The sequence below is a fragment of the Zonotrichia leucophrys genome, chromosome 11, assembly GCF_028769735.1.
Source record: "Zonotrichia leucophrys gambelii isolate GWCS_2022_RI chromosome 11, RI_Zleu_2.0, whole genome shotgun sequence".
NCBI lineage: Eukaryota > Metazoa > Chordata > Aves > Passeriformes > Passerellidae > Zonotrichia > Zonotrichia leucophrys.
Genome location: NC_088181.1, coordinates 6,455,828 through 6,482,244, shown reverse-complemented (window position 1 = coordinate 6,482,244; position 26,417 = coordinate 6,455,828). Strand labels below are relative to the sequence as shown.

At 56.8% G+C, this 26,417-nt stretch overlaps 3 protein-coding genes across 4 annotated transcripts; 2 read left to right on the top strand and 1 right to left on the bottom strand.

Annotated features, from left to right (window-relative positions):
• The first annotated feature begins 18 nt into the window (after nucleotides 1-18).
• USB1 (U6 snRNA biogenesis phosphodiesterase 1) lies at nucleotides 19-4,431 on the top strand. The gene is made up of 7 exons (XM_064723129.1): nucleotides 19-156; nucleotides 260-411; nucleotides 549-732; nucleotides 1,223-1,276; nucleotides 2,282-2,387; nucleotides 3,038-3,121; nucleotides 3,410-4,431. The coding sequence occupies exons 1-7, from the start codon at nucleotides 47-49 to the stop codon at nucleotides 3,512-3,514; spliced, it is 795 nt and encodes a 264-aa protein (XP_064579199.1). The 5' UTR covers nucleotides 19-46; the 3' UTR covers nucleotides 3,515-4,431.
• Nucleotides 4,432-5,378: 947 nt separating this feature from the next.
• Nucleotides 5,379-10,586, top strand: MMP15 (matrix metallopeptidase 15). The gene is made up of 10 exons (XM_064723126.1): nucleotides 5,379-5,786; nucleotides 6,750-6,898; nucleotides 7,136-7,258; nucleotides 7,359-7,666; nucleotides 7,895-8,056; nucleotides 8,178-8,401; nucleotides 8,525-8,663; nucleotides 8,901-9,051; nucleotides 9,166-9,281; nucleotides 9,527-10,586. The coding sequence occupies exons 1-10, from the start codon at nucleotides 5,679-5,681 to the stop codon at nucleotides 9,961-9,963; spliced, it is 1,917 nt and encodes a 638-aa protein (XP_064579196.1). The 5' UTR covers nucleotides 5,379-5,678; the 3' UTR covers nucleotides 9,964-10,586.
• Nucleotides 10,587-16,864: 6,278 nt separating this feature from the next.
• CFAP20 (cilia and flagella associated protein 20) lies at nucleotides 16,865-23,230 on the bottom strand. Of its 2 annotated transcripts, XM_064723132.1 has the most exons (6): nucleotides 23,058-23,230; nucleotides 20,946-21,025; nucleotides 19,750-19,861; nucleotides 19,231-19,419; nucleotides 18,067-18,177; nucleotides 16,865-17,168 (listed from the first exon to the last, which is right to left on the bottom strand). In XM_064723132.1, exons 1-6 carry the CDS (start codon nucleotides 23,139-23,141, stop codon nucleotides 17,163-17,165), a joined length of 582 nt encoding a protein of 193 aa, XP_064579202.1. In that variant the 5' UTR covers nucleotides 23,142-23,230; the 3' UTR covers nucleotides 16,865-17,162. The 2 variants fall into 2 exon arrangements, with proteins under 2 accessions (XP_064579202.1, XP_064579200.1); XM_064723130.1 differs by lacking the exon at nucleotides 16,865-17,168 and having other exon boundaries at nucleotides 18,058-18,177.
• Between the last annotated feature and the right edge of the window lie 3,187 nt (nucleotides 23,231-26,417).

The following is a 26,417-nucleotide window of genomic DNA, read 5'->3' as shown; positions in this document are numbered from 1 at the left end:
ACTGCGCTGCCAGCGGGGAGCGGGCCGTGGCGGCGGGGCCGCGGCCATGAGCGCCGCGCTGGTGGGCTACAGCAGCTCCGAGGAGGAGCAGGAGCACGAGCAGGAGCAGGAAGGGGGGAGCCGGGGCGGCGGCGCGCAGGGGCCCCCCGGGGCCAGGTGGGTGCGGTGGGGTGGCGGCGGCGGGAGCGCGCGGGAGGCGGCGGGAGCGCGCGGCCTTCCTCCTCCTCTTCCTCGTTCTCACCCCGCTCCGGTCCCGCAGCGCCGGCCGCCCTCGCCTGCCCGTGCCCGCCGGCCTGCCCGGAGACCCGGACCCGGATGAGGCCGTGAGCGATGACAGCTCCCGGCACGGCGGCCGCGTGCGAGGCTTCCCCCACGAGCGGGGCAACTGGGCCACGCACGTCTACCTGCCCTGTAGGTACCGGCACCGGGATTGGGATGGACCGGGACAGGGATCGAGCTGGGTCCGGGAGGATGGCGGGACGGAGCTCAGCCGCTGCCCCCCGGTCCCGGCGGGGATGCGCGGCCCCTCTGACGGCGCTGCCCCGCAGACACTGCCCAGGAGGAGTTCCTGGAGCTGCTGGAGCTGCTCGTGTCCCACGCCCGCACCTTCGTGCCGTCGCTGGCTGCCATGGAGGAGTTCCACGTGAGCCTCTCGCAGTGCGTGGTGCTGCGCTACCACTGGATCGAGCCCTTCGTCCGCTGCCTCCGGGAGCGCCTGGCCGCCTTCCACAGGTGGGTTTGGCAGAGCCCCGGCAGGGCGCTCCGCACACCCTCCCCTGCCCTCGGGACCCGTGCTTTGCCAGCATCCACGCCCTAAGGTGTCCCGGGGCTGGTGCTGGCAGCACATTAAAGCCCTGGGGATTTTTCCTCAGTGCCTCGGGATCTGGCACCAGACACGTCAGGTTTTGGCTTTCCAGGATCAGGCCAGAGCTGTGCCATCCTCTAAACCATGGGTGGTTTTGTTGTTTACATCTGGCTCAGGCACTGGCTGAGCATCACCTGCTTCAGGGTTTCTGTCACTGTGCAGGCTTTGGAGGGCTGAAAACAGGAGGGGAATTAATTAATTTGAGCCCCAAGAGGTTCTGGTTGCACCAATTTGGTCCAATTGCAGCATATATTTGCCTGTATCTTTCCATCACTTGGTAACAATCCTGGCCCCTCATCATCTTGTCCTTTTTTATTTTTTTTCTGTGCAGCTGAAATAGGATCTTTCTTATTTCAGGTTCTTCTGCGTGGCTGACCAAGTGAAGGTTTACACCAACCAGAACAAAACCAGGTGAGTGCACAGTGGAGCAGCCTGCCTGCCCCAGGAGAAGTCTGAGCAAGGTGCTGGGTGGATGGGACGTGTCACCATCCACCCACCAGAGTATGTGGTCACCTCCGGATCATCTCCAGACATTTCACACCTTTCCCCAGCCATCTGTACAAATTTTTGGCTTTGGCACTGATTCTCTGCAAGCTTTTGGTCTCATTAGCTGGTGTGCACAGCCTGGGGCGAGCAGAGTGGGACCACCTCTTTTGGCAGCAGTGCCAGTCGTGAAATTGTAGTGCAGGTCTTCCAAGAGCTGGAGAGAAATAGCTGAGATGGTGCTAATTCTCCTGGGCGTCAGCTCAGAAGCCTGATTCCAACGGAATGCAATTAAGTTTTTTTTGAATGTCAAAGCAAAGGTGATTAAAATTGCAGAAAGTTGCTGAATCTGGTGGGAAAGGCAGCCCAAGATAGTCATGGGTAGGAAAAAGTGGATGTGGAACCTGAGTGACACTTGAATCTTCTGCTTCCCTCTTTGAAGGGAAGAAATGATGACTCTCAAAATGACTCTAGAAAGTGTCATCCCAACAGTCCTGGAGGAGGTGCTGACTTCTTTGTCACATCTCTCCAGCCTGGTACTTCCCATTCCCTGCTTCCTCTCACACTATAAAGCCTCTCCAGCCACTTCCACTTTTTTAATGCAGCTCCTTCATGGGCACAGCACTCTGCTGAAATTCCCACCCAGTGCATCCTTTGCCTAGAAAACTGATTTTCATGTCCTAAAATGTACTAGGTTAATCTAGTAAATCTACATGGTTTATCATTCAGCCCTGCTTCTCCCTGTTACCACATCTTCTGTTTTTCTTCAGAATACAATTAGCATCCCTGGATGCTTAAACCTGGCATTCCTCAGATTTCCCTGTGTTAGGGAGTAGGGAACCTGCCTGGTAGGAATGAAGGGCTGTGTATTCTTAGAGTTGTGCTTTCTGCAGCATGAAACAGTGCTTGCAGTCTCTCCTTGCCTTTCTTTAGGACCTTTATTGGCTTGGAGGTCTCTGCTGGGCATTTCCAGCTGCTGGAGCTGGTCTCGGAGGTGGATGGCGTTCTAGAGGAATTTGACCTTCCCACATTCTACAAGGTGAGGCGTTCCTGCTTGCTTCCCTGCCAGTCTGGACATGCTGGCTGCTTCCCTGTGAGATGTTCACTCAAATAAACAGGAGCCAGTTGCAGTGGCTGCCCTGCTGTGCCCATTCTATCCTAGGACAACCCTAGGAAACAGGGTTTTCCTAGGATAGAATGGGCACTATCATTGTGTCTTTGCCTTGGGCAGCTTTCTTGGGCATTAGTCCAGCCTTTTTGCTTAGTACTAGCTTTGGGAACAGGTTTGGGATTTTGAAGGGCCAGAGCCCAGTTTGTCTGTGTCTGGAGCTGAGCAGGGAGCTCATGTGGATTATTCAGCAGTGACACATGTACCTGCTCCAAAACCAGTGCTGAGAGATTCTCCCACAGCTGCAGAGTTGAGCACAGGGAGGCTGGGAACCAGCAGCCTTGCCCATGGAGTCCAAAGGGGCTGGGGTGGGAAGGCCAGGACTCCTCTTGCCTCCAGCACTGTCCATAGCAGCTCTGCAGCTGGTGAGTTGGCAGAGGGGACTCCCAGCTTTGGGATCCTCCAGCCTCTGTGAGCCCAGGCAGGGCAGCAGCATCATGCCAGCCCTCCCACTGGCTCTGTGCATTCACCAAAGCCTCCTTTAGCCCTCACATTCTTACCCTTGTTTGTTTTGCCTTCAGGACCCATCGTTCCACATCAGCTTGGCCTGGTGCGTGGGGGACCTGGCTGGCAGGCTGGAAGGGCAGTGTCTGCGGGAGCTCCAGGTGTGTCCCCACAGACATGGGGTGGTGTGGAGGGCAGGGGGAGGGCAGAGCTGGACTGCAGCCACATCTCCCTGCCAGGGGAGCAGAGTGGGACATTCTCTTCAACCGAGCAGGACAAACTTCAGTGGGGTGAAAGATGAGAAGCTTTAGGGGGGAGTGTGAGTTAAATCTGTGAGTTAAATCAGCTGCAAATGGCTTTATCTGTGACTTCCTTCAGACAGAGAGCTGCCGACTCCATCCTTTGGCAGATCCACCCCACTGGTACTGACTCCTGCCTCTGTTTTCCAGGACATTGTGGATGGGTTCGAGGAGTCAGAATTCCTGCTGCGTATCCAATGGGAGCAAATCCGCTGCAAGTCAGGGAACAAGTACTTCTCCTTCCCCCTGAGGTAGGGCAGGTGGGGCTGTGCCTTTTGGAGCCCCGAAGAGCCTGACACTGGAACAAGGCTGCAGTCTGGCACGGCTCTGTGTGCCGTGGGCTGTCACGCACCTCTGCGCTCTTCTTGCCTGCTCAGCGTCTCTGCGGCGTTGGTGGCCTCAAGTTGGCCACTTCCAGTTTGAGCTGCTGGCTGAAGAAAAGTGTGCTTGTAGCAGATTTCATCCTCGCTGCTGGATGTGCTGCAGTCAGCACTGGCGGTTCCAGACATCCCACGGTCGCTAATTTTGCTGATTTTTTTAAAAGAAGAAAAAAAATCTTCAAAAGCCATAGATGCCTTATGGGAAGGAGGAAGAAGGTAGCGTGGGAAGCTGCTACTAAAGGGAGAGTGTCTCACACAGTGGGAAGTAGCACTGCCAGATTGTTGTGGGGAGGCTCTGGGCATGTTTTGAGTAGCAAGAGGGAAGGACATGGAGCTGGATCCTCTTCCCTGCGTGTTTTCCTACTGTAAGCCAGCTCGGACAAGCTCCTGAGTCATGTTGTGTCCCTCTCCCTGCTGCTGCCTCTGTAGAGACATTTCAGTGTCTGATCCTTTTGCCAAAGAACAAGAGCTGCTGCCAGGTGTGGGTGAGTCCTGGAAGGGACAGTGTCAGTGTTTGCCTGGGCTGGGAGGGCAGTGCCCACAGGTGAGTCAAAGGGTGGCGGCTCCTGCCCAGGCTCCACAGTGTGTGATCAGCACCCCAGGTGGATGATGACCCAGGGGATCGCAGGCTGGACATTGTCCCTTGGGAGAAACTCCTTTTTATCCTTTTGTCCCTGTGGGTTGGTCAGTTGCAACTTCTCAGGTACTTGGAACAGGATGCTGATGTGATGCCCTGAACCTTTTACTCCACGTCTGTCCAAGACTTCTGAACAGTAAAAATCTGTTTCCTCATATCATAAAATTGTGTCTGTGGTGTGTTTCAGCAGTTTCCTTTTAGACACGCACAACTCCTGCAAGGTTTCATGTGAGGCCACTTCTGTAAGTGCTCCTGTGAGCCCCGTGCTGCCTGTTCTGGCACAGAGAGTGGCTTTGTCTGTGGGAGCATCTCCAGACAGTCGGGATTTGTGTCCCTGGGAGCATCGCAGCCAGTTGCCGCTGCCAGCAGCCTTTTGAAGTGCTTAACAAAAAAATCTGTTAAGTCTTTAGCCAGTTAGTTTCCGGGATGGGGATCTGCAAGATAAGTTTCTTTTGGGGCAAAGAAAAACAAACAGAGATATATTTAGCCCCTGGGGACTTCAGTGAAACCGGTTTCTCCCAGGTTAATGCTCAACCACCGGCCCCAGCCGGGCCTGGCACTGCCCCCGGTTGTGTAACACCGGGTGTCAGAGACCCCCGGGACAGGGCACGGTGGCTGTGGGGGCAAAGTCGGGGATGTGGCGGCTGCCGGCAGGGCCGGGTGCGAGGGACTCTGCCCGGTGCGGTGGTCTCTGCCCCGTGAGGGTGTCTCTGTCCAGTGCGGGGGCTTTGCCCGGTGCGGGGGGTCTGCCCGGTTCAGGGGCTTCTGCCCGGTGCGGGGTCTCTGCCCCGTTCGGGGGGGTCTCTGCCCCGTTCGGGGGTCTCTCCCCGGTTCGGGGTCTCTGCCCGGTTCGGGGGGCTCTCCCCGGTGCGGGGTCTCTGCCCGGTTCGGAGGTCTCTCCCCGGTTCGGGGGGCTCTCCCCGGTTCGGGGTCTATGCCCGGTTCGGGGGTCTCCCCGCGGCCCCGCCGCTCACACACGTGCGGGGGGGCGGCCCCGCCTCCCCGGCCCCGCCCCGCCTCGGGCCCGCCCCCGCCGCGGCCCCGCCCCGCCCGCTCCCACCGCTCCCCGCCGCCGCCGCCGCCGCCGCGCCCGCCTTCCGCCAGCCGCTCCGGTGCTCCCGGCGGCGGGCAGAGCGCGGCAGGGCAGCCAGCGGAGCCGGGCCCCGCCGCGCCGCGCCGGCCGCCCATGTGCCGCGCGCCGCCGTGCTGACCTCACGCACAAAAGGCGGGCCGGGAGGCGACGGGCCGCGCCTGGCAGCGCCTCCCATGCACCGTGCGCAGCCCCCCGCGGCGGCTCGGCCCCGGGCCATGAGGGCGGCGTAGCTCCGACACCGCCGCGCTCGGCCCGGCCCGGCCCGGCCCGGCGCGGCCGGGGGCAGCCGCGACCCGGCGGCGGCGCGGAATGGCAGGAGGGGGCGGCGCCCCCTGGCGGGCGGGCGGGCGCCTCCCGCCGCTCGTGGTGCTGCTGGTGCTGCTGGCGGGGGCGGCGGGCGAGGAGATCAACGCCGAGGTGAGCACGGGCCCAGGGCTCCGCACCCCCCGCACCCCCGGCCCGCGCCGGCACCTGCGGGCCCGCCGCACCCGGCCGGGGCAGGTGCAGGCGGGGAACGGGAGGGTGCGGTGCGGGTCGCCCCCGGGGTGGCGGGCGGCGGGCGCGGGGTGTGGGGAGGAAGCGCTTTGTGCCCGGCGGGGGAGGGGGTGAAAGGGCTTTTGATAAAGGCTCTGCTCCACCACCCTGCCGGGGAACGGGAGTGGGGGTAGAAGAATTTAATAGTTTTAGTGTTTTTAGCAATTAAAAACATTAAGCCGTTTTTGGGGGGGAAAAAAAAGTGATAGGAAAAGAATTGGCTTAGGAAAATAATTGGGATAGGAAAAGGATTGGAGAACCTGGAGAACAAGACTTGGAAAAGGAAAAAGACTTGGAAGAGCAATAAGACTTGGAAAAGGAAAAAGAATTTCGAAAAAAAAGCTTGAAAGAATAAAAGGAAAACCCCCCTAATTTGGAAAATATAAGTGAAAACTAGGAGAGAAAAAAAAGTTACAAAAGAGTAATAATAAAGATAAAAATAAAATGCAATTAAAGCAGACAAGGGGAGGCGGAGGCTGGGGCAGGAAGGAAGAGCCCCGGCGCGCCCCTGCACCCTCCTGCCCCCCGCCCTGGGGCTGCAGCCCCGCAGGACAGAAGCCCCTTTGTAGGTGCAGGCCGGGGTGGGGGTCCCAGGCTTCACATCCCTCGGCAGCTCCCGGGGGACGCCTCCGGAGCAGGACAGGGACAGGAGCCCGCAGGCAGCCTGGCCCCCTGCCAGCTGCCTGGTCCCTGGAGTCAGCCCATCCGGCAGCAGCCCCCCGAGATCCCCGGTCCCTTGCAGGGCAGGGACCCCGTGCCCTGCTGCCGCAGCGCTGCCTGCTCGGGGTGGCATTTGCCACTGGCAGCTGGCACTGACCCGCTGTGACGCGCGGCTCTCCCGGGCAGGCATGGCTGCGGCTCTATGGGTACCTGCCGCAGCCCAGCCGCCGCATGTCCACCATGCGCTCGGCCCAGACCTTCTCCGCCGCGCTCGCCGAGATGCAGAAGTTCTACGGCATCACCGTCACCGGCGTCCTGGACGAGGAGACCAAGGCGTGAGTTTCTCCATTGTCCCCTTGCTGAGGCAGATGGCAACTCCACTCTCGGGCTCTGTGGTTTTCTCTGACAGCCTCGGGGCCCTGTTGGCCCTGGAAAAGTGGGTGCTGTCCCCCTTGTGCTTCTCCCATTTTGGGGGCTCCACCTCTGCAGCCAGGATAGTGTCCCTGCGGGCTGTGGGTGCTGTAACCCCTCAGGGATGTTGGCTGAGCCCTGGCTCGGTGTCCTGCTGGCAGGTGGATGAAGCGTCCCCGCTGTGGGGTCCCAGATCAGTTTGGAGCACGGATGAAGTCCAACATGCGTCGGAAGCGGTACGCGCTGACAGGGCGGCGCTGGAGCCAGAGCCACCTCACCTTCAGGTACCCAGGGATTCCCTCCCCCCGGCCCAGGGAGAGCCATGGATCCCCTCAGGGAACGAGTGCTGCTCCAGGCCTTCCCTAGTGAATTCTGTATCCCCAGCATCCAAAACTACACGGAGAAGCTGGGTCGGTACCACTCGCACGAGGCTGTCCGACGAGCTTTCCGCGTGTGGGAGCAAGCCACGCCGCTGGTGTTCCGGGAGGTGGCCTACGAGGACATCCGGCAGAAGAGGAAGAAGGAGGCTGACATCATGGTGCTCTTTGCCTCTGGATTCCATGGAGACAGCTCTCCCTTTGATGGCCTTGGGGGATTTTTGGCTCATGCCTATTTTCCTGGCCCTGGTATGGGGGGGGACACACATTTCGACTTGGATGAGCCCTGGACGCTGGAGAATGCAGATGTGTCTGGTGAGTTAGGGGTCAAGGAGGTTGTAAAGGTGACCAGAGGAGCCTGGTGGCCACTGTGGGTGGAGGGGGGAGCTCTGCTGGTGTGGACAGGATTGGCAGGGAGAGCAGGTCCACCATGGGTGATCTGCTGATCCCACTGGAGCACCCCTGTTGCACGGTGCTGGGTTGAAGAATCTGCCTCGTGTCATGTTCTCCACGCCCTCTTGCTGATGGTGCCTCTCCATGCAGGGAACAACCTTTTCCTGGTGGCTGTGCATGAGCTGGGGCACTCGCTGGGCCTGGAGCACTCCAGCAACCCCAGTGCTATCATGGCACCCTTCTACCAGTGGATGGACACAGAGAACTTCCAGCTGCCCGAGGATGACCTCAAGGGCATCCAGCAGCTCTACGGTGAGGAGCTGGTTGGGGAATCATCCCAGAGGTGGGATTCTGGGCGTGTGTGTGGGGAAACTGAGTTACAGGTGCTGCTGATCTGCATCACCACATCCCTTCTCTCACCTGCCCGATCCAGGTACCGCAGATGGGCACCCTCAGCCCACCAAGCCTTTGCCCACCGTGACACCCCGGAGACCTGGCAGGCCAGACCAGAGACCCCCTAAACCTCCCCCTCCGGGGAAGCCAGACCGACCCCCCAAACCTGGCAGCCCAGACCGACCTGACCAGTACGGCCCCGACATCTGTGACGGGGACTTTGACACGGTGGCGGTGCTGCGTGGGGAGATGTTTGTATTCAAGGTACCTGCCAGGACCCACTTCTGCCCCTTCCTTGGGGATGTCATCAGCCTGTGACATTCCTCAGCAAGGTGACTGTGTCCCTGTGTCCTGCCCATCCTCTGCCAACACCCTGTTTCTCTCCAGGGCCGGTGGTTCTGGAGGGTCCGGCACAACCGGGTGCTGGACAATTACCCCATGCCTATCGGACACTTCTGGCGGGGCCTCCCTGGGGACATTGATGCTGCCTACGAGAGGCATGACGGGAGGTTCGTCTTCTTTAAAGGTGAGCAGGGAAGCTGGATGGGAGGGCTGAGGTGGAAGTGAGACCCCAGTGTCCCCCACAAAGCTGTTGAGAGCTGGTTGGCTTCATCTCATCGTGACCCACCTCCCCAGCCACAGCTGCTGTGTGATCCCAAGGGGTCAGGGTGGCCACAGGCATCTACCACTATCCATTTGTGCGCCTGCCATAGCAGCTGGGCAGGACCTTCTCATGCCCCTTCTCCGACTCTTTCCCCTCTAGGTGACCGGTACTGGCTCTTCCGAGAAGCCAACCTGGAGCCTGGGTACCCACAGCCCCTGGTCACCTACGGGCAGGGCATCCCCTACGACAGCATCGACACGGCCGTCTGGTGGGAACCCACGGGACACACCTTCTTCTTCCGTGGGGACAGGTGAGTGTGTCTGGGGTTCTCCTTGCTCTGCTGCCTCCTGGCCTCTGTCAGGGGAAGAATGTTGGGCAGTGGGGAGCCCTGTGCTCGTCACTGACTCCCCACCTCCCTCCCCAGATACTGGCGCTTCAACGAGGACACGCGCTCGGTGGACCCTGGGTACCCAAAGCCCATCTCTGTCTGGGTGGGCATCCCCCCCTCACCCAAGGGAGCCTTCCTCAGCCCGGATGCCTGTAAGTAGAGGAGGAGAGGGGTGGGTGGTGGTGGTGGGGGTCTTGGGGATGAGATTATCCCTCTGATAGCCTGGCCACATGGGATCGACCTGGGGAGGATGTGTGGGAGTCAGTGGTGAATCCCGTTCTGAAGGGTTTCACCAGTCCTGGAGTAAAACCTGCTGTCTTGGGCATCTGCTGGGGTGTCCAGGTTCTGCAGTGTCCTGTGCCCACCCACTTACCCCTTGTCTCTATCTTTCCCCCAGCCTCCACCTACTTCTACAGAGGCACAAAGTACTGGAAGTTTGACAATGAGCGTCTCAAGACAGAGCCAGGCTATCCCAAATCCATCCTACGGGACTTCATGGGCTGTCACACAGAGCTGGTCCCAGACCCCAATCCCCGCTGGCCCGATGTGGACCGACCCCCCTTCAACCCTGATGGGGATGGGGGGACTGAAGGTGAGGAGGAGGAAGAGGAAGATGAGGATTACAACGAGGGAGATGGCCAGCCAGGCAGGGACGTGGACGTGGTGGTGCAGATCGACGAGTACACACGCACCATGAGCGTGGTCATGGTGCTGGTGCTGCTGGTGCTGCTGCTCTGCATCCTGGGCCTCATCTACGTCATCGTCCAGATGCAGAGGAAGGGCGCGCCCCGAATGCTCCTGTACTGCAAGCGCTCCTTGCAGGAGTGGGTCTGACCCTGGCTCCCTCCCCCAACCGCCCCTGCCCTGCCACCATGGTGCTAAGATGGACCTGACACCCCCTCCCCCTGACCCTCACCACGGCCTCGGCCCCTCTACCCCATTGTTGCTTCAGAAAAGGGGGGATGCCCAACCCCCCCAGCCCCTCCAGAGCAGCCGGGCTGGGACCGGGGATGGTCATGGGGGGGCTGGAGGGCATCCAGGCCCTGCCTGCTCCCTGTGCCTGTGCCTGCCCCTAACTGTGACCCTCAGGCTGCCACCCATCACGTGCCTGCATCTGCCATGGGTCCCTGCAGCGTCCCTTCCTCCTGGGTGAGCGGGCTGGGGGCTGCTCTCCAGTGCTCTGGGCTGGCAGGTCTCAGCCTCTGGCACCTGCAGTGGTGGGGCAGGGAGGGCTGAGCTCATGGCTGTGTTTCCTGTTGAACCACGGGGATACAGGGATGTGGTGCCTAAAGACAGCGTGAGCTGGGAGATGCCACCTCTGCAGCCCTGCTGGGGCTCAGCTCAGTCCGGGCCCTGCTGCTGCCACTGTGGGATGAAGCCCTGGGGCACGTGGCCCTGTGGGCAGGGCAGTGGGCACAGCCACCTTGTATGTCCATTAAACGGGTCGGGTGTGTGGAGAGCTGTGGTGCCATTGTCCTTCCTGCTGCGGGGGTGCCCTGGGAGGGACTGGGTGAATTTTGTGGTGAAGGGGCTTTTTTGGGGGGTCACCCTGCATGGCACCCCTGGGAGACTGGGTGCCATGCCAGGGGATGCAGGGTAGGGGCCAGCATGGCCAATGGTGTCCCTGCAGCAGTCCCTGCCCTGGGGCTGCCACTTGAGGGGGGTCAGCTCCAGCAGCCCCCCCGCCCCCAGCAGTGGACAGAGCAGCCTTTCAGCAGCTCCCATGGCAGTGACAAGGGCCTTGCTGGGAACACAGGGTGCCTTGTTCTCCCCCAGCCAGCCCTGCTCTTCAGCCCTGGGCAGCCACCTCCCTTCCCCGTGCAGGGCCCAGCAGCAGCTGGGGGACCCTCCTGGAGCCACTTCACAGGGTGCTCCAGCTCCCTGTCCCCACGCAGCCCTGCTGAGCTTCCTGGGGGGAAGGGGTGGCCATATCCTGTCTCATCACTGCTGTCTCGGCAGAGGAAGGCAAGAGGAGTCACTGCTGCTGCAGAGATCAGAGAAATAATCATGGGAGTGGGAAAGATTAGACTCCAGGGGGAGGAAACTGGCTTTATCTGGGGAAAAATGTTGCTCAGCCATTAATGGGAAGAAAAACCAAACCACAGAGGCTGGTGATGTGATGGTCACAGGGGTGGCAGCTGGAGCCAGGCTTGTTCTGCAGGTGCAGCCTTGGGGTGGGCAGCAGAGGCCTGGCACCATTGCTGCCCTGGTGGGGAGGCTGTGCTGGGCAAGGGGGTGGTGTGAACCTGGCACATCCCTGTGGGGATGACCCTGTGGAACTGGGGAGCCTCCCCATGTGGGATTTGACTCCAGTCAGCATCTTTGCTTCCTCCAGCCTCCCCTGCAGCAGGACCAGGGCCAGCACCTGTGCCAGCACCTCTGCCCTGCCTCTCTGCCCCAGGCACCTCTGTCTTTGTGCACCCTGACCTGCTCCCCTTGTCCTGGTGCTCCAGCTGCTCCTTTGCCCTCATCCCCTCCTGCCAGCCTGGGTGAGTGGATGGGAGGCTTCCCCCAGCTCTTGGATGAGGATTTGAAGACTTTGTGCTTCCCCCATCCTTCCCCCTCCCCAGGGCCCAGAGCTGCTGGCTCAGTTCCCGACTGCTACAACCACTTCCCAGCACTGAATTACCCTGGGCTGCCCAGCTACTCGTCAACCACTAATTACTGTAAAAGGGAAGGATGGATGCTGGCTCTCACCCCACTTTTCTGGTGCTGGGGGGGAACCCTGTGGCCTGAGTCACTCATCCCCTGCCCCAGCCTCCATCCCTGCCCTCACTGGGCAGTGATTTCCAGCCATGAGCTGATTCCCTGGAAAACACGTTTGGCTCAGGCTCAGCACGTCGCTGCAGCCAAGTGAGAAGTCAAAATCAGGAACAGAAAACCCCTGAGGAATTGGGGGGAGTGGGTGGAAAAAGATCTCCAAGTGGCTCAGGGCTGTTGTATTCCATCAGCCAAGCCTTGCTGGGTCACATTCCTTGGCGTTTTAACTTCTTTCAGTTCGGTTTTGACCATTTTGCTCAGATTTGTGCTCGTGTGGGTCTTCCCCAGAGCTGAGGGAGGACCCACAGCTCTGCTGAGCTGGGAGCCCTGCCATGGGGCAGCCTGACACTGCAGCCTGTGCTGAACCGGGGCCAGAGAGGCACCAGGAGCTGCCAAAAGCCACGAACCTGGCCAAAAGGCGAGGCAGGAGGAAAACACGGCTGGGATTTACTCTCCCCACCCCTGCAGAGCCTGCTCCAGAGGCCAGTGCAGATGCATTTCCCACGGCAGATGCATTTCCCACACGGGATGCACTTCCGTGGCAGATGCATTTCCGACACCAGCTGTATTTCCCACGGCAGGAGCCTCTCCCTTCTCTCCTGGGGGTACAGAGGGCTCGATGGGGTGCAGGGCTGGGACCCCAAAGCCTGGTACCTGGAAAGACGCCTGGCTTGCAGGGAAAGGCAGAGCTGGACAACAGTGCCCAGGGCCAGCTGCTTATGGCATCCCTTCCATGGCAGGGGAGGAGCCTCCTCGCTGATGGAGGGTGGGACAGGAGCTGGGAACGATTCCCCAGCGGGAATTCGGGATGCTGGGAGCAGAGGCCCAGGCCACCACGCTTGGTGAGCTGGGACACCACTTCCCACCCCCTCCCGCTCTTCCCCGGATGCTGCAGCAGAGCTGGTGCCAGGAGCCCGGGGCCATCTGGAAACGCTCATGGACAGCAGTGAGGGACCTGCTGGAGACAAAGCCCGGCGTTTCAGCGGCGCCCAGGCTCTGCTGGAGGCCCCTGCACGCCCACAGCGGGGTCAGCTCACCTCTGGCCAGCCGTGGGTGTGAGCCCAGGAGGGCAGCAGGCACCTGCTCCACGGACAGGGCTGTTGGGAGCATGGGGAGTGCGAGCCTGGCTGAGCCTGGCCCCGGCAGGATCCATTCCCAGGGAGCCTGGCAGCTCCCTGCTTCCCAAAAATAGGTTGGAGAGCCTGACCTGGAAAAGACCCTGGGAGCTCAGCGTCCTCCAGGCCCTGCTGTGCTGGGGTGGGTGTGAGGGGGACACCAGGGCTGGCAGGGGCTCTCTGCCCTTCTGGCAGCATCTCAGGAGAATCCTCCTCCTCCTCTGCGAGCCAGGGCACGATCCCCTGTTCAGCGCTGAGGAAAGGACCCGGAAAACACAGAGGAAGCCGGGCTCAGTGCAGAGGAAGAAGCGGGGCTGGGATACAGCAGGAGCGAGCGGGCAGCTCAAGGTCGGAGGAAACAATGCTGGGGATGGAGGGAAGGGCCGCGGGGCCCGGGAGGGGCTGAACCTGCTGCCCGTGCTCGCTGCACGCAGGGCGGAGGCTCCGGGGAGGGCTCGGTGCCAGCACAGCCCTGCCGAGGGTGGGATGCACCCACCGAGCACGCTGAGCTCGCTCAGGTGTGTGTGGCTCATGCCTGTCCTCCCCTCAAACCCACCGGGCAGCCCCCAGCCTGCTCCCGGGGTGCTGGGACCTCTCATCTCACAGAAAATCATTCCTGGGCCCGCAGGGGCAACACGTGAAGGGATGGTGAAGCAGATGGGCTGCAGTTCTGCTTCACAACTTGGCTTCCATCATAATCTCACCTCTAGCAGCTCTGAGGCTTTCCCCACTGCATCCCAGGTTAGCTCTCAAGGTGCACAATTCCTCCCTTACCCAAATAAGTCGCGTTTGGGTGGTCCCATTTTGCAGCCTGCCAAGGGAAGCTCTCAGCCCTCTCCTGCAGGCACCGGCAGGGCAGGAACATCAGCTCTCTGTGCATGCACAGTGGCCAAAGTCCCCAGAACCGTCACTTGGTTTTCCTGGGCGGTGGCCAGTGGTAAAACTCAAAATAAATATTTCCCTTGCCTCCAGCACTGCCTCCTGCCCCATATTAGACAACAGCTGCAGAGGATTAACGTTGTCCTGGAGGTGTAATCCTTCTATAAAGATGACAACATTTGGCCCAAGACATCCAGGGAGATGCAGAATGGACAAGAAGCAGAGTTTGGCCCAGATTTTTTTGATTCCTGTTTATCCCTCTGTGATAACAGCTCTGTGCTTTGCCAGGACCCACTTGATAGGAAAGTGACAAAGTGCAAGGGGACAAACACAGGCAGGGACAGCAGCTTGTATCAATGTCCTGCCAGACAGTGTCTGCTGGGCTGGACACTCACACAGGATTCTTCTGCCCCAGCAGCAGAGCAAACTGAGAAAGCTTTCCAGGAAAAAACCCCATTGCCTGCTTGCTCTGCCAGCAGCTGCCACCTGCCCAGGCAGAGCCACTGGAGCCGTGGGATGTCCCGGCCTCGGCTCCCAGCACAGGCACTGCCAGCTGCTCCAGCCCCAGCCTGCTGCTGCTGGCCCAGCCCAGGGTGGGTCCCTTGCTCCAAGGAGCTGCAGCCTGTGCACTCACCATATTTCAGCAGCCAAGCTCTCCAAGGGAAGCTTTGCCTTTCATGTCGAAAGCAGCTCCCAGCACTGAGGTCCCAAGTGAAGTGTCCAAGTGCCAGTGGAAGACAAAGGTGAAAAGCTGGTGCAGAGAAGGACAACTGATCTTTGGGTGGGCCCTGCTCTGCCTGGGGTTGAAACCAGGGCTCCCCACAAAGATTCTTTTCTCTCCCACTAAACATGAACTGCAACAAGGACTTATGCAGGAAGGAAGGAGCAGGCCACCCACAGAAAGGTGAATGAGGAAATATTTAAGATCTTTTCTCCACAGGCTGCCTGCGTTGAACTGGGACTCCCCTCTGCCCACCCCTCATACCCAGGAGCAGGCAGGCAGGAGCCATCCCTGACTCCACCTCTCCCCTCACCTCCTTCCTGCATTCCTCCACTCTTCCCATGTAGGAGGACATTGCATCCCAGCCACATGAAAAGCCATAACCAAAGGAGTAAGAAGCTGAGTGCTTCACCACAGGAGTTTTGCTTGTGCACATTTAGGAAAGGGCTGCTGACAGGATGCCTCTGACATTCTGGCCCATCCACCAGCAGCATCCTCTTCTCCCACAGGAAGAGCATCCAACTTCACCCACCTTCAGCAAAATGGTTAAAGTTTTGATGGGAGAGAGGGATTAGAAGAGAAAGATTTTGGAAGCACTGTGTAAATCACCAAGCATCTGGCTGTAAAGGAAAGAGCCAGCATCCAATGATGCTCCACTTTGTGCAGCAAGTAAACAGAAAGATTCAGTATTTTGTTTCGTATTTAAAAATACACAGAAGGTCCATATGGATGTAAGGGTTTGTGGCTGGGAGTTTATTCCAGCAAATCTGCTGGCACAGCTCCTAGAGGTCGGGCAGGAATTGGCAGCAGGGCCCATCTGATCTCTGCAGAAGCAGCCAGCTCGGGGCCCAGGGGAGCCCAGCCCCACTCAGTGCATTAGGGCTGGTCACTCAGGGTGAGCTCAGCTGCTCCAGGACCAGGGGAAACTCCAGCACAGGCCCCAGCAGGGCAGGGAAAGGCAGCAGCAGCTCCTGCTGAGTGTTCAGCTGCCAAAGACTGCCAGAAACACATGGTGTTGAGCAAGGCCTTGCGGGAAAGGATGCACATTTTACCCTCCTGGGGTCTGATGGATCTGCTCAGCAGCTCCCCCAGCTCTGGCAAGCTTTGCAAACATGGAGAAAGCCTCACCATGGACCTCATTAAGGCCAACCCTTGGCATGATATCCAGTGCGAATCCACTGAACAGATCGAGTGCAGCCAAGCCTTGACATGTCAATGCAAGATGGATGGTGCTTTCTCATGTAGGCTTCCTTGGCCGGGCTCCTTAGAGCTACCAAGATGTTGAGCTGCTAGAAGAACTGCAAAGGTCTTCTCCAGAAAGCCTTCTGCAGGTGCAATCCAGCCCCACGTGGCAGCACCTCCAGCTCAAAGCCCAGCAGCTCCATTACAGGTGTCCAGAGAGGCCACAGAGGTGCAGAGAGAGGGTGCACAGACATGCCAAACCTTTAAACCAGGCAGGGTCTCAGTGGTCAGGATTAAACCCAGGATCTAAGGCAGATGTCCCCCAGCAGGCTCTCCTCCTCCTGGGAGAGAGCAGCTTTGTTCTACAGAGCAGTAACAGAAGTGAAGTCTTCCCCACTCACTGCACAGCCAGGGAAGGATCAGTGCCAGCCTTGGGGACCTGCCCTCCACAGTACTGATGGGGGCTTGGCCCCAGGCAGGAAAGGCATCATCTACTCCCAGCCTCACCCCCTTACTGATGGAGTCTCTGCCTCCCCTTCACAAGCTCTCCACAACAAAGGCAGATTGGTCTGAGGCAGGGAAGGGCAGCTTCAGCACAGGAAAAGACTTCCGCTCCTGTTGTGCTGAACCTCCCCTTTGATCCCTGGGGAAGGGACAATCTGGCAGCTGGAGGGCTATTGTGTGCCTCGTGCTGCTGAGGGCCTGCCTGAGAGCTGGACTGAGCTGGTAACCACACAGCCAACAAAACTGTGCCCCAACAGGCAGGTAAGCCTAATTTGTTACTGCTGGGGAAAATGGCTTCAAGGAGAAAGGGAATGAAAAACCCATTTTAATGAACAGCATGAGTTTTTGTCATAGTACCACAAACTTCATGGACTGGAGACAGTTTCTGTATTCTCTGTGGAAACCTCACTAATTTTCCTCTCTGGTTGTGTCTGTGCTATTCCTTAAACAGTGAGGGTGCTGATCAAAGTCAAGTTCAGAGGCAAATTCTAACATCTGGGTTCTCAAAGAAATTCTCTGGCACTTTGTGAAGCACAAAAAAGTTACGGATCCATAAAGGAGGAAGAAGACAAAAGCAGATTTACAGAGCCAAATGTTTAATAACTTTTCAAGAACAAGTATTACATCCATATTTAGAGCATGTATAAGAGATGGAAACAAGGAAATAAAAAATAAAACTGCTAACTTCAAGAGGATACACTTAACTCCACAATTCCTGCTGAATCCCTTCTTTGGAGGCACAGTGGCCACTTTGAGCAAGACAAGACTGGGTACCAGGCCACCTGCAGAGTTTAGGCTCAGCACTTTAGGAACAGCCAGGAAAACTCTGACTCTGTACAATTTGCAGGCCAACATCTCTTCCCAACGTGATGTTATTGCTGGACAGAGCAGGGAGAAGAAAGGAGACACTTACAAGACTTGGCAGCACAAGACAACAGTACTGGGAGGGCTCCAAGCACTCCCCAGACACGTGTGTGAGGCTGCTACAGCCCAGAAGGCAGTGACAGGTTCCCCAGAAGTGTCACCTACAGTTAACACTGCCTTCTACCTCCCACTTCCATCAACCCCCAATGTCCTCCCTCAGCAGCTTATAACTTTGCCAGGGAATCTTCTTTGCTAAAAGAAGTGTCTGCATTGGGACAGGCTGGCCCTGGCAAAGAAGGTGCTTCCTCACAAGCCTCAAAACTGCTGCATGTTGCTCAAGATCTCTCAATATGCCAGCATGTTCACTCCTCTCCCAGCACTGCAGGAGCAGAGTTGGCATCTCCTCCTGAGGGCAGCCATGGTGTCTCCTTCCCCCCTCATGGCACCACTGTCTGGTACTGGGCGGGGAAAAGATTGGAGGGGACTCATTTTGGGCTAGAGGGACACAAACAGAATCTCTCCTGGAAGACAAAAGTGGAGCTGCAGCTGCTCTGAAGAGCAAAGTTGCTGAGCTGAGTCATGGATGAAAGCTCTGGAGAGATGCCGGGAGGCTGCAACTGCCCACAGTCCTTCAACACAATCAGGGAGGACATGGAGAGCAGCTGAACAGCTCACCCTGCTCCTAGATGGGAATGACAATTTCCATGTGTTTTGGCAGGAAAGCTACAGAACAAAGCACCCCAGACAGACTGCTCACCCTGGCAACAGAGAGGGTGCTCCCTGGCCGGCGGCCAAAGCTGGCAAGAGCTCTGCTGCCACAAGAAACTCCGGGTTGCGAAGGCAGCAGGAGGAGGCAGAGGAATGCTAGTCTAGCTCACTGCTCTCCCACCCTCCTTCCCACATCTAGCTCACCTTGGCCTTGTTCTGGACAGGCAGATACAGCTTGAACTCGGCTGGGAGCTCATCCTCTGAGTACAGCCGGTCAGAGAAATACACCCGTCGGATGCGACAGTTGGCGTGGATCTGGGAGTCAAAACAAAGAGTCAGGCCATTTTCCACATGCTCTTTCCACATCCAGCTTTGGTGTCATGCTGCAACATGGATTCTTTGGCTCAGCAGCTGGAAATCTATCTCACTGTCTTGCTTTTTTGAATCTGACAGGGCATCAGCAAAATGTTGGTTTGTGCCCTCTGCTTTGCATTTGCATCCCTGTCTCCAGGTATGAACACTCAAAAGATTTGGCCAAGCTCTGGTATCTCTGCTTACTTAGTTGCTAAGGGGATTCTCTGCTGTGAACCGACCTCTGCTTTGCTGGTATCAGCACTTGCCAGAACACCCACAGCCTCAGCCCTGCTGCATTTTTAACACGCCCACTTCAGGGCCTCCCTGAGGTCAGGAATGAGCCTGCCCAGCCTGTGCTGCCTGCACTATCAGCTGGCAGCAAAGTAGTTGCTCTGGTCCCCCTCGTGAGTATGTGAGAAGGCAGACAGCTCTCAGCTGACTGCCTGCACCTCAGGGCAATCCTGCAAGGAAATGCAACACTCCCCTCACACCAAGGAACAGGCACGCTCCACACACAGCATTCCTCAAAATAACACACACCACTGAACATGACTCCCTAGCATATGGAACAAGCTCCATGTCCTCAGCAGGAACAAACCCTGCATCAGCTCTGTTACAAGGGGCTCAGTGAAAGCAGGGTAACTCCACCACTGGTAGGAAACAAGCTTGACCAGGGGTATGAATGGTCTGTACACCATGGGGCTGTCCCATCCAGGTTCCATTCAATCACTGTCCAGCCTGGCTGGACAGTAAGGCAATACACAACTTTCATGGCATGCCACAGGGAACTGCAATTCTCACCCTAACCAAGAGACAGCCAGAGAAACAGAGGGAAACGGGCTCCTTTATCCCAGCCTAGGTGAGGCCTCAGTCAGGCCTTGCTCACCTTCCATGGTGCTCTGCAAAGAGCAGGGCTAGGAAAGGAACCCCAGAGGGCTAAAGGCAGATTCCCATGCTGCTGTGCCAGGCAGCAGGAAGGTGACCAGCCCTTGGTTTCCCAGGGCAGCCCCTCACCTGCACTCTCAGGGTCTCGATGTAGTTGGTGCCGTAGGCGCGGCGCGTGAAGTCGGACAGGTTGAACTGGATCTGGTTCCAGCCGTCGTCCAGCCGCATGGGCATGGTGCAGATGAACGGCTTCACCCGCGTCGTGCTCTGGTAGTTGCTCGCCCGGAAGCGCCGGCGGACGTTCTTGTCATCCAGCACCTGGCAAGGAGGGCAGGCTGCTCACCCCGGTGCCAGGCTCCCCAGGACAGCACCACCCGACTCCAGGAGGGCTCTCTACTCCCACCCCTCCGTTCCACGGCAGAAGGAATTTAACACAGGAAACAGACCCATTTTCAGGAATAGCAACAATGTGTTTGTCAGCTGACTGATGCCCCCATACCAGAAGACCTGACACACCACATGGCCAAGAAAGCAAAACTGTTTTGGGGATCACTCACTGCCTGGGACAAGTTCCAACACAAGACTGCAGGCTCTCTGGCGCCTTCCTCAGTGGTCCCTGGAGGGGCCTCCCCACTGCACACTCCTCACCTGCACTTCAAAAGTGAAGTATTTTTTCAGGTTCTTGATGATCATCACTAGGAAAGGTAGTTTGATGCCCAGGGTCTTCTTTGGGTCAGCAGGGCACGTGATGTACGTGGTACTGAGAGGTGAGAGAAAAACACTTTAGGATCTCACAGGGCACAAAGTGCACAGTCTGAGGTAACCCAAGTCTCTCCCTTGGCCCAATGCAGCCTTGGAGGACAGGCAGAAATAGGTAACTGTGATCATAAGATCTCAGCAACAACCAGGGCTTCCTCTAACAGGAAGGGGAGCTTCAGAGGTAGCTGCAGGCAGAAAAAGATAAAAAGCACACAGAATATATCTCAAATTGCACTTTTCTCACCCAGGGCATGAAACACCTTCCTGGACAGCTTCACCTCCTCAGTATCAAGGCCATGTCAGTGCTGTTCATTAACACAACCTCCTCCTACCCTTGACTGAATAGGGAAAGCCCTCCAGATCATGGCAGAGGCCCTGTGTGCTCTATACGGCTGGCAAAACAGAGGTTGTGAGCCCTAGGAGTACACGTCACGCCTGGCAAGTTTTGTATCAACACTTCTTGGAGGAAGAGAAGCATTGGCTCAGTCTGTCTGCAGGAGAGGAGTCTCCACTGCCCTTATAAGGAGAGCCCTGCTCTGAATCACCCCTGGAGAAGCCTTGGAGACTCTGAGCCCGCTCATGGAGCTGGAGCTGGCGTCTGTCTCCCGGGGCGATGGAGACGAGGTTGCTAAGAGAAGCTCCACAAGCAACTCCTCTCATAAATCTCCCTCTGATCTTCCTGCTGTAGGGAGAGCAGCTGTCACGTGAGGAGAACAGGCCCAAGACAATAGAAGAGACAGCAGACAGTGCTGCTTTTTCAGTAACTGGCAGTGCTGACTGAGGCTGGGTATTAAAAACTGCTTTTTTTCCCTTCAAGTGATGGAAGAATAACGGGATTTTATTTTTTATCCCTTAGCCCCAGTGAGGATAAGAATGAGAGCTCTACAAGCACATCCAGGGAAAGGCACAGCACACTGCTACAGGGGAGTATCAGTGACATGACCCAGATTCTTCCATTTATTGACAAAGACATTGCCATCACATTGCTGTAGTTTGAAGCTGATGCCTGCTGGGCACTGCCATCTTTCACTCTGCTCCAGGACAGAGTTCTGCTCCCCCAGAGCAGCAGAAGAGGCTTCTCCTACCTGACATTTGTTCCCTCAATCTCCAGCACCAGTGACTGAATGTCATTGTCCGTGATTCGCTTGATGTGGCCATTGCGCACCTGGAACAGAAGTGGGGCACACAGCACAGATGTCACTTGAGAGGGGAAAAAGAGGCACACACAGCTCCATTGAGACAAGGGGTAAGACCCCAGGAGGACCCATCTACATTCACTTGGCTCGTGCTCTCCTGGACCTTGCTGTGTCCAAGGCTTTGATCACTGCCCCAGAGTGCCAGCAAGAGTTTATGGCCCAGCATGCTGCACATACACGGAGTGCAGGACTTCCATCTATCAAAATATGCTGCACGGAACACAGGGGACTCAAGCCTCGTATCAGAGGCCCAAATAAACAAACACAAAAGAGTTAGAGTCAAACTTGAGTGCTATAAGGGGTAAAAATAAGGACAAGCAATACAGGGGAGCAACCAGCCAGCCACTGGTCACCAAGGGAACTTGGTTTGTACTGCTGGGCATGGCTGACTGCCTCTGGGCACTCACACACTCAGGCACACCCACACACACACTCTCTCCACCAGCACAAGCAGTGCACATCCTACTAAGGCCAAAAAATATATGGGTTTTCCCCACATCACAAAAGCTTGAGATATTCCCTAAGATCTAAAAAAAGTAGAAATCACAGCCTGCTGGTTCTCTTTGCAAAGATATGAAAGTCTACATTAGGACAGCTATGAACCCAGTAATCTCAGACACGCACCCAGGACATGCGAGAATGTCAAATACTGCTTCCAGTTCTCACCAAAATGACAGGGGCATTTCATGCACTGCTGAAGAGAGCATGGCAATCCTCACAACAAGCACACCCAGGCTGGCCATGCTTCATGCAAGAGAGACTATTGCAAGACTACTGCAGCTGAAAGGACCATTGCTGACATCCACCCTGCAAGCAGATCTCCTGCTCCCCTCATGGGCCACACAATCATAACAGCATTGCCCTGCACAGAACAATTCACATGGGCAGGTTCCTCCAGATCTCTCCACTCCAACCTCAACCTCCAAGCAGGGTCAGCACATCCTGCTTATGGCTTATCCAGTCTGACAACACACTACATCCCCAGTCTAAGAGTCTTTAATGCGTCCTGTCCTTGCACCATCCAAATAAGCTGTTGATCCTTTTTCAAAGTCATGAATATTTGAGCAAAACACAGACACACACACACACAGGCAGTGTGAGGCATCCTAGCTCTTCACAGAGCTACATGGGAACCCACTGATGGGCAACAGGACTGGTCTGTGATTCCTGTCCCCCATCCCACAACTTGTAAATGCTCAGACAAGCCCACTCAGGTCAAACATCACTGCTGTCTGAACTGCTGTGAAGGTTTTAGTTCCTCCTGAAACCACAAAAACTTCAGCTAAGCCTCATGCACAAGCAACCAAATACAGGTTGTAGCCTTGGTGTCAGAGGCCTCAACAAGTATTTTGCAGAAACACAAAACCATGGATGGTTTGTGAGGGGAGAAGCAGCACAGCTCAGCATCTCTAAACATCCTGAGGACGGCTCCTTGATGATAGCCTGGAGAAGACACAGGGCCCTGAGCAAAACCACTCTAAAAACTGACAGGAGGGAGAAACAAAGTGATGAGACATTCACAACTTCTCCTACACCCACAAGCCATCACACAGCCTAGTTCTGCACGCCTCTGGCGAGCCTGTTTGAAAGGTGGGTTATGCACCAGGAGACCCCAACCTCGGCCCCACAGGGCCCTGGCCATCCCGCTGCCTATGGCCACTGCTGGCCTCTCCTGCAGCTTCCCCACAGCTGCAGCTTTGCCGGGCAGAGGCAGAAAATGCTCATAGTAACACATTCCCCTCAGACACACCCGAGGGGCCCGGTACCGGCCCCGGGGCCGTGCCGGTAACCAGTACCCGAGAGATCCCGCTATCCCGTTCCCGGGGTCCCGGTAACCCGGCCGCCGCAGCTCCGGCTCGGCGGGGCCCGAGCGGCCCCACAGGTGTCCGGAGCGGCCCCACAGGTGTCCGGAGCGCCCCGGGGGTTCCGGCGGTCCCGGGCCTGCCCCGGGAGGCCGCGCCGCTCCCCGGGCCGCGTTGCTGGCCGAGCCCGCCGCCTCACCTTCTTGTCCCAGATCTGGAGCGGTTTGCTGCCGATGCTGTAGAGCACCGAGAGGAAGCCGCTCTGGAAGGTGTTCTTGAACATGCCGGCGCCGGGCGGGCCGGGCCGCGCCGCGGCCGCCGCTCTGCCAGGACACGGCGGATCCCTCCGCGCCGCGCCGCCGCCGTCACCGAGGAACTACTTGGGGCGGCCCCGGATGCACTTCCCGGGGCCGGTGACGGTGTTGAGGGAGCGCTGCCACGGCAACCGCGGCTCCGGCCCCGGCCCTCCCTCGCTCCGCGGGGCTGCCGGAGCCGAGCCCGCTGCAAACCGTGCCCGGTGCCCTGGGGTCGGTACCGCGCTCCCCGAACGCCTGGGCTGGGCTGAAGGCAGGGACGCCTCTCAGACATCTCCGTTCTTCACGAGCCTCAGGCCAAACGGGACGCCGTGGTTTGCTTTAACCAAGGATGTTTTTTTGCCCCTGGGGTGTTTCTCGGCCTGCGCTTTTCTCGTTCCTCCCAGGGGCTCCCTGAGCTGCTTTTGCAGGACTGGAGCATTTGCTCCGCTTTGTTGCTTCCTTTAGCTGCACTCATTCCTGGCTGCCCCTGGAGCCTCCTGTGTGTTCTTGCTGCTCTAAGGCAGGCAGGGATAACATACAGAGCCCTGGCAATCTTGGGGTTTGATGTACGGCTTTATGGGGGTGAGAATCTCTTTGAACAGAGCCAAGGCCTTGGCACAGCTAAAGAGGCTTAACAGGAACAGCTTGGGCTAGAAATTATATTTCTAAATTGACATACAATTCTTCTGGCTGTAATAACACCTCTTTACAATAACACCATCTATTTTCAATATACAGACACTAAACAGCATAAAAATTGCTATTCTGCACCAGCTTTATGGTTCTTCAGGTTAACTCCAGGCCTCTGCTACTGACTAATGCCCCATTCAAATCCTGACAATGTTGTCTGCTAGGTGTGCTTGTCTCTCCCAGGGGCTACAAACGCTCCCTCACAGCACCTGGGTTAGCAGCACTTCCTCTTTCCTTCACAATTCCTTGCTCAAACAAGTAGAGTACACAAAAAGCAAGGCATTAGTTAGAAATGATCAGCTATATTTAGTCAGAGGGTTAGAGTACACTTTATATGGCAGGATGAAATAACTTGTTCCCTTAATCAGATGGTAGGAGACAACTGGGACAAATATCCAGCTGCCATTCCTGAACAGCCGGCTCATTCACATGCTTTCCACTTACCACTTTAATGTCATGTTCTGCTGCACACAGAAATAGGTTGTGGTTTCAAATTTTCCCTATTTCTCAATTAATTTTAACAAAATGCAGCACCCATTGCCCCTCCTCCTTCCCTGGGCATGTGTGGGCAGAGACAGAACTCTGTAAATCATTAACCCATATTAATAATCGAGGCTGGCATTTGGGAAGAGGTCTCTGAGAGATGTATTTCAGAGACTCACACCCTGATGTTATCCACCTGGAAGATTGGTGGGAAGATGTTGGCATGTTATCTCGCCCCTGCTTCCAGCTCCCAGGGTGTACAGGGATTGAATTTGGGGGAGCAGATGGAGGAAAAGGCCCATCCTAAAAAATAATCTGGCCCAAGGAGTGAGCAGAGAGTGCCTGCTCCAGAAATAACTGCCCACTAAAGCATTTCCTTCCCTTCAGAATTCTCAGCAATCCGATGCCTTCAGAGGAATGAGGTTTTCAGGAAGCTTCTGAAATGTTGCTGCTCTGAAGTGTCACATTGCTGGGTGCAGTTATGACACCAAAATGTAGTAGGTCTCTCCAGTATCACCAAGTCTGTGCTTGCCTTGGAGCACCTGGTCCAGGTTCATGGCCTGGGAAATCCTAACCCAGGCCATTGCTCTCTTGATGAGGCTGGAGAGCAGATGGCCAGGGCTGGGCCAGCTCCAAGGACAGAACTTGGACCAATAAAAACAGCACCAGATTCAGTCAGTTCCTTTGTGAGCCATGGCAAAACCAAGAACAAAGTAATGACTCCTGCAAGGACTGTGAGATCCTGGGATTTGTCCAGATGACTCCAGCTGGCTCTTCCAGCCTGGATTTTCCTACAGGAGCAGCACGGGGTGAAGGGCAGGTGAAATGGGAAAATCAAAAATACACTTGGGCAGGAGATCTATAACCACCACAGGCAAGGAGAGGAAAGGCCCAAAAGTGGCTCTGGGTGCTGAGGCAACCTGAAGGCTTTGGACCTCTCACTGGATGAACTCAGAGCAGTGCAGAAGGAGGAAGAGGAGGAAGCTGGGCTGATGCTGAGCAAGGGATCAGAAGAGAACAAGGGTGTAAACATCAGTGGGTGCAGAAGGAAGCAGTGCCACCGTGTACTGGAGCAAGGTGGCAGAGAAAATCAAGGAAGGAGGACACAGTGCCTTGGAAGGACACCTGTGCAATGGATGGAGCAAGGGGCCAGAATGAGCAAAACCTTTTTGACTCCAGACGAACTGGAGACAAAGAAGGATAGGCAAGGAAGAGTTTATTTCTGACAAACAGTCACTGAGAGCATTCTCTGGGGACAAGCTGTTGGCTTGGAAAGGATATGGGCTGCAATAGGCAGCAGGTGGCAATGGGGAACATGATCCAACAGCATCAGGAGATGGATAGATCCAAGCAGCAGCAGCAGTGCTCGGATGTGCCACCTGCTGCAGGGACCTCAGCTCAGCACATGCTCACATGTGGTGCTGCTTCTGCCCACTGTGGGCCCACTGTGGGCTCTGCCATGGGCTCTTCCCTGCTCTCACTGCTGGCCAGAGCTACACCCACCAAAACCAGTCTCGATGAACGTAGATACCAGAGATCAGCACAGTCCTGGATACAACAGAAACATTAAACTGTTCCTTGGCAATGGACCATGCCCTGCCTTACAGCAGCAGTAGCTTAAACTTACCTGATGCCTATGTCCACATCTGGGCCTCAGCAAATCTCTATATGTGACACACCAGGACAGTGCCTCCCCACAGCTGTACCCATTACAAGGGGTAATGCAAGGACTCACTCGTGCAATTCCACTTTGGCCAGTGCCCAGGCTGGGTGAGAGCAGTGCTGAGTGGTTCTGTGCTTGGCAGGAGCCCATGGCTGAGCTCCCCTCCCTGGGAACCAGCACCAGGGCTCTCTTTCCCAGGTAAGGGCTTTGTCTCAGAGGTACCCTTTCCCCTGGGCAGCTTCAGTATAGGGGAAAACTGTATGGGGAAAAACATGTGAGCAGTGAAGGAATGGGACAACACAAGAGAAATGACCATGTACAGTCATACAGAGTCCAGTGGTGGCTTTTAGACAGAATTTCAAGTGGTTCATTAATACCTAAGACCAGAGCCCAGCTTGGCCAACAACCGTTATTGCAGACAGATTCT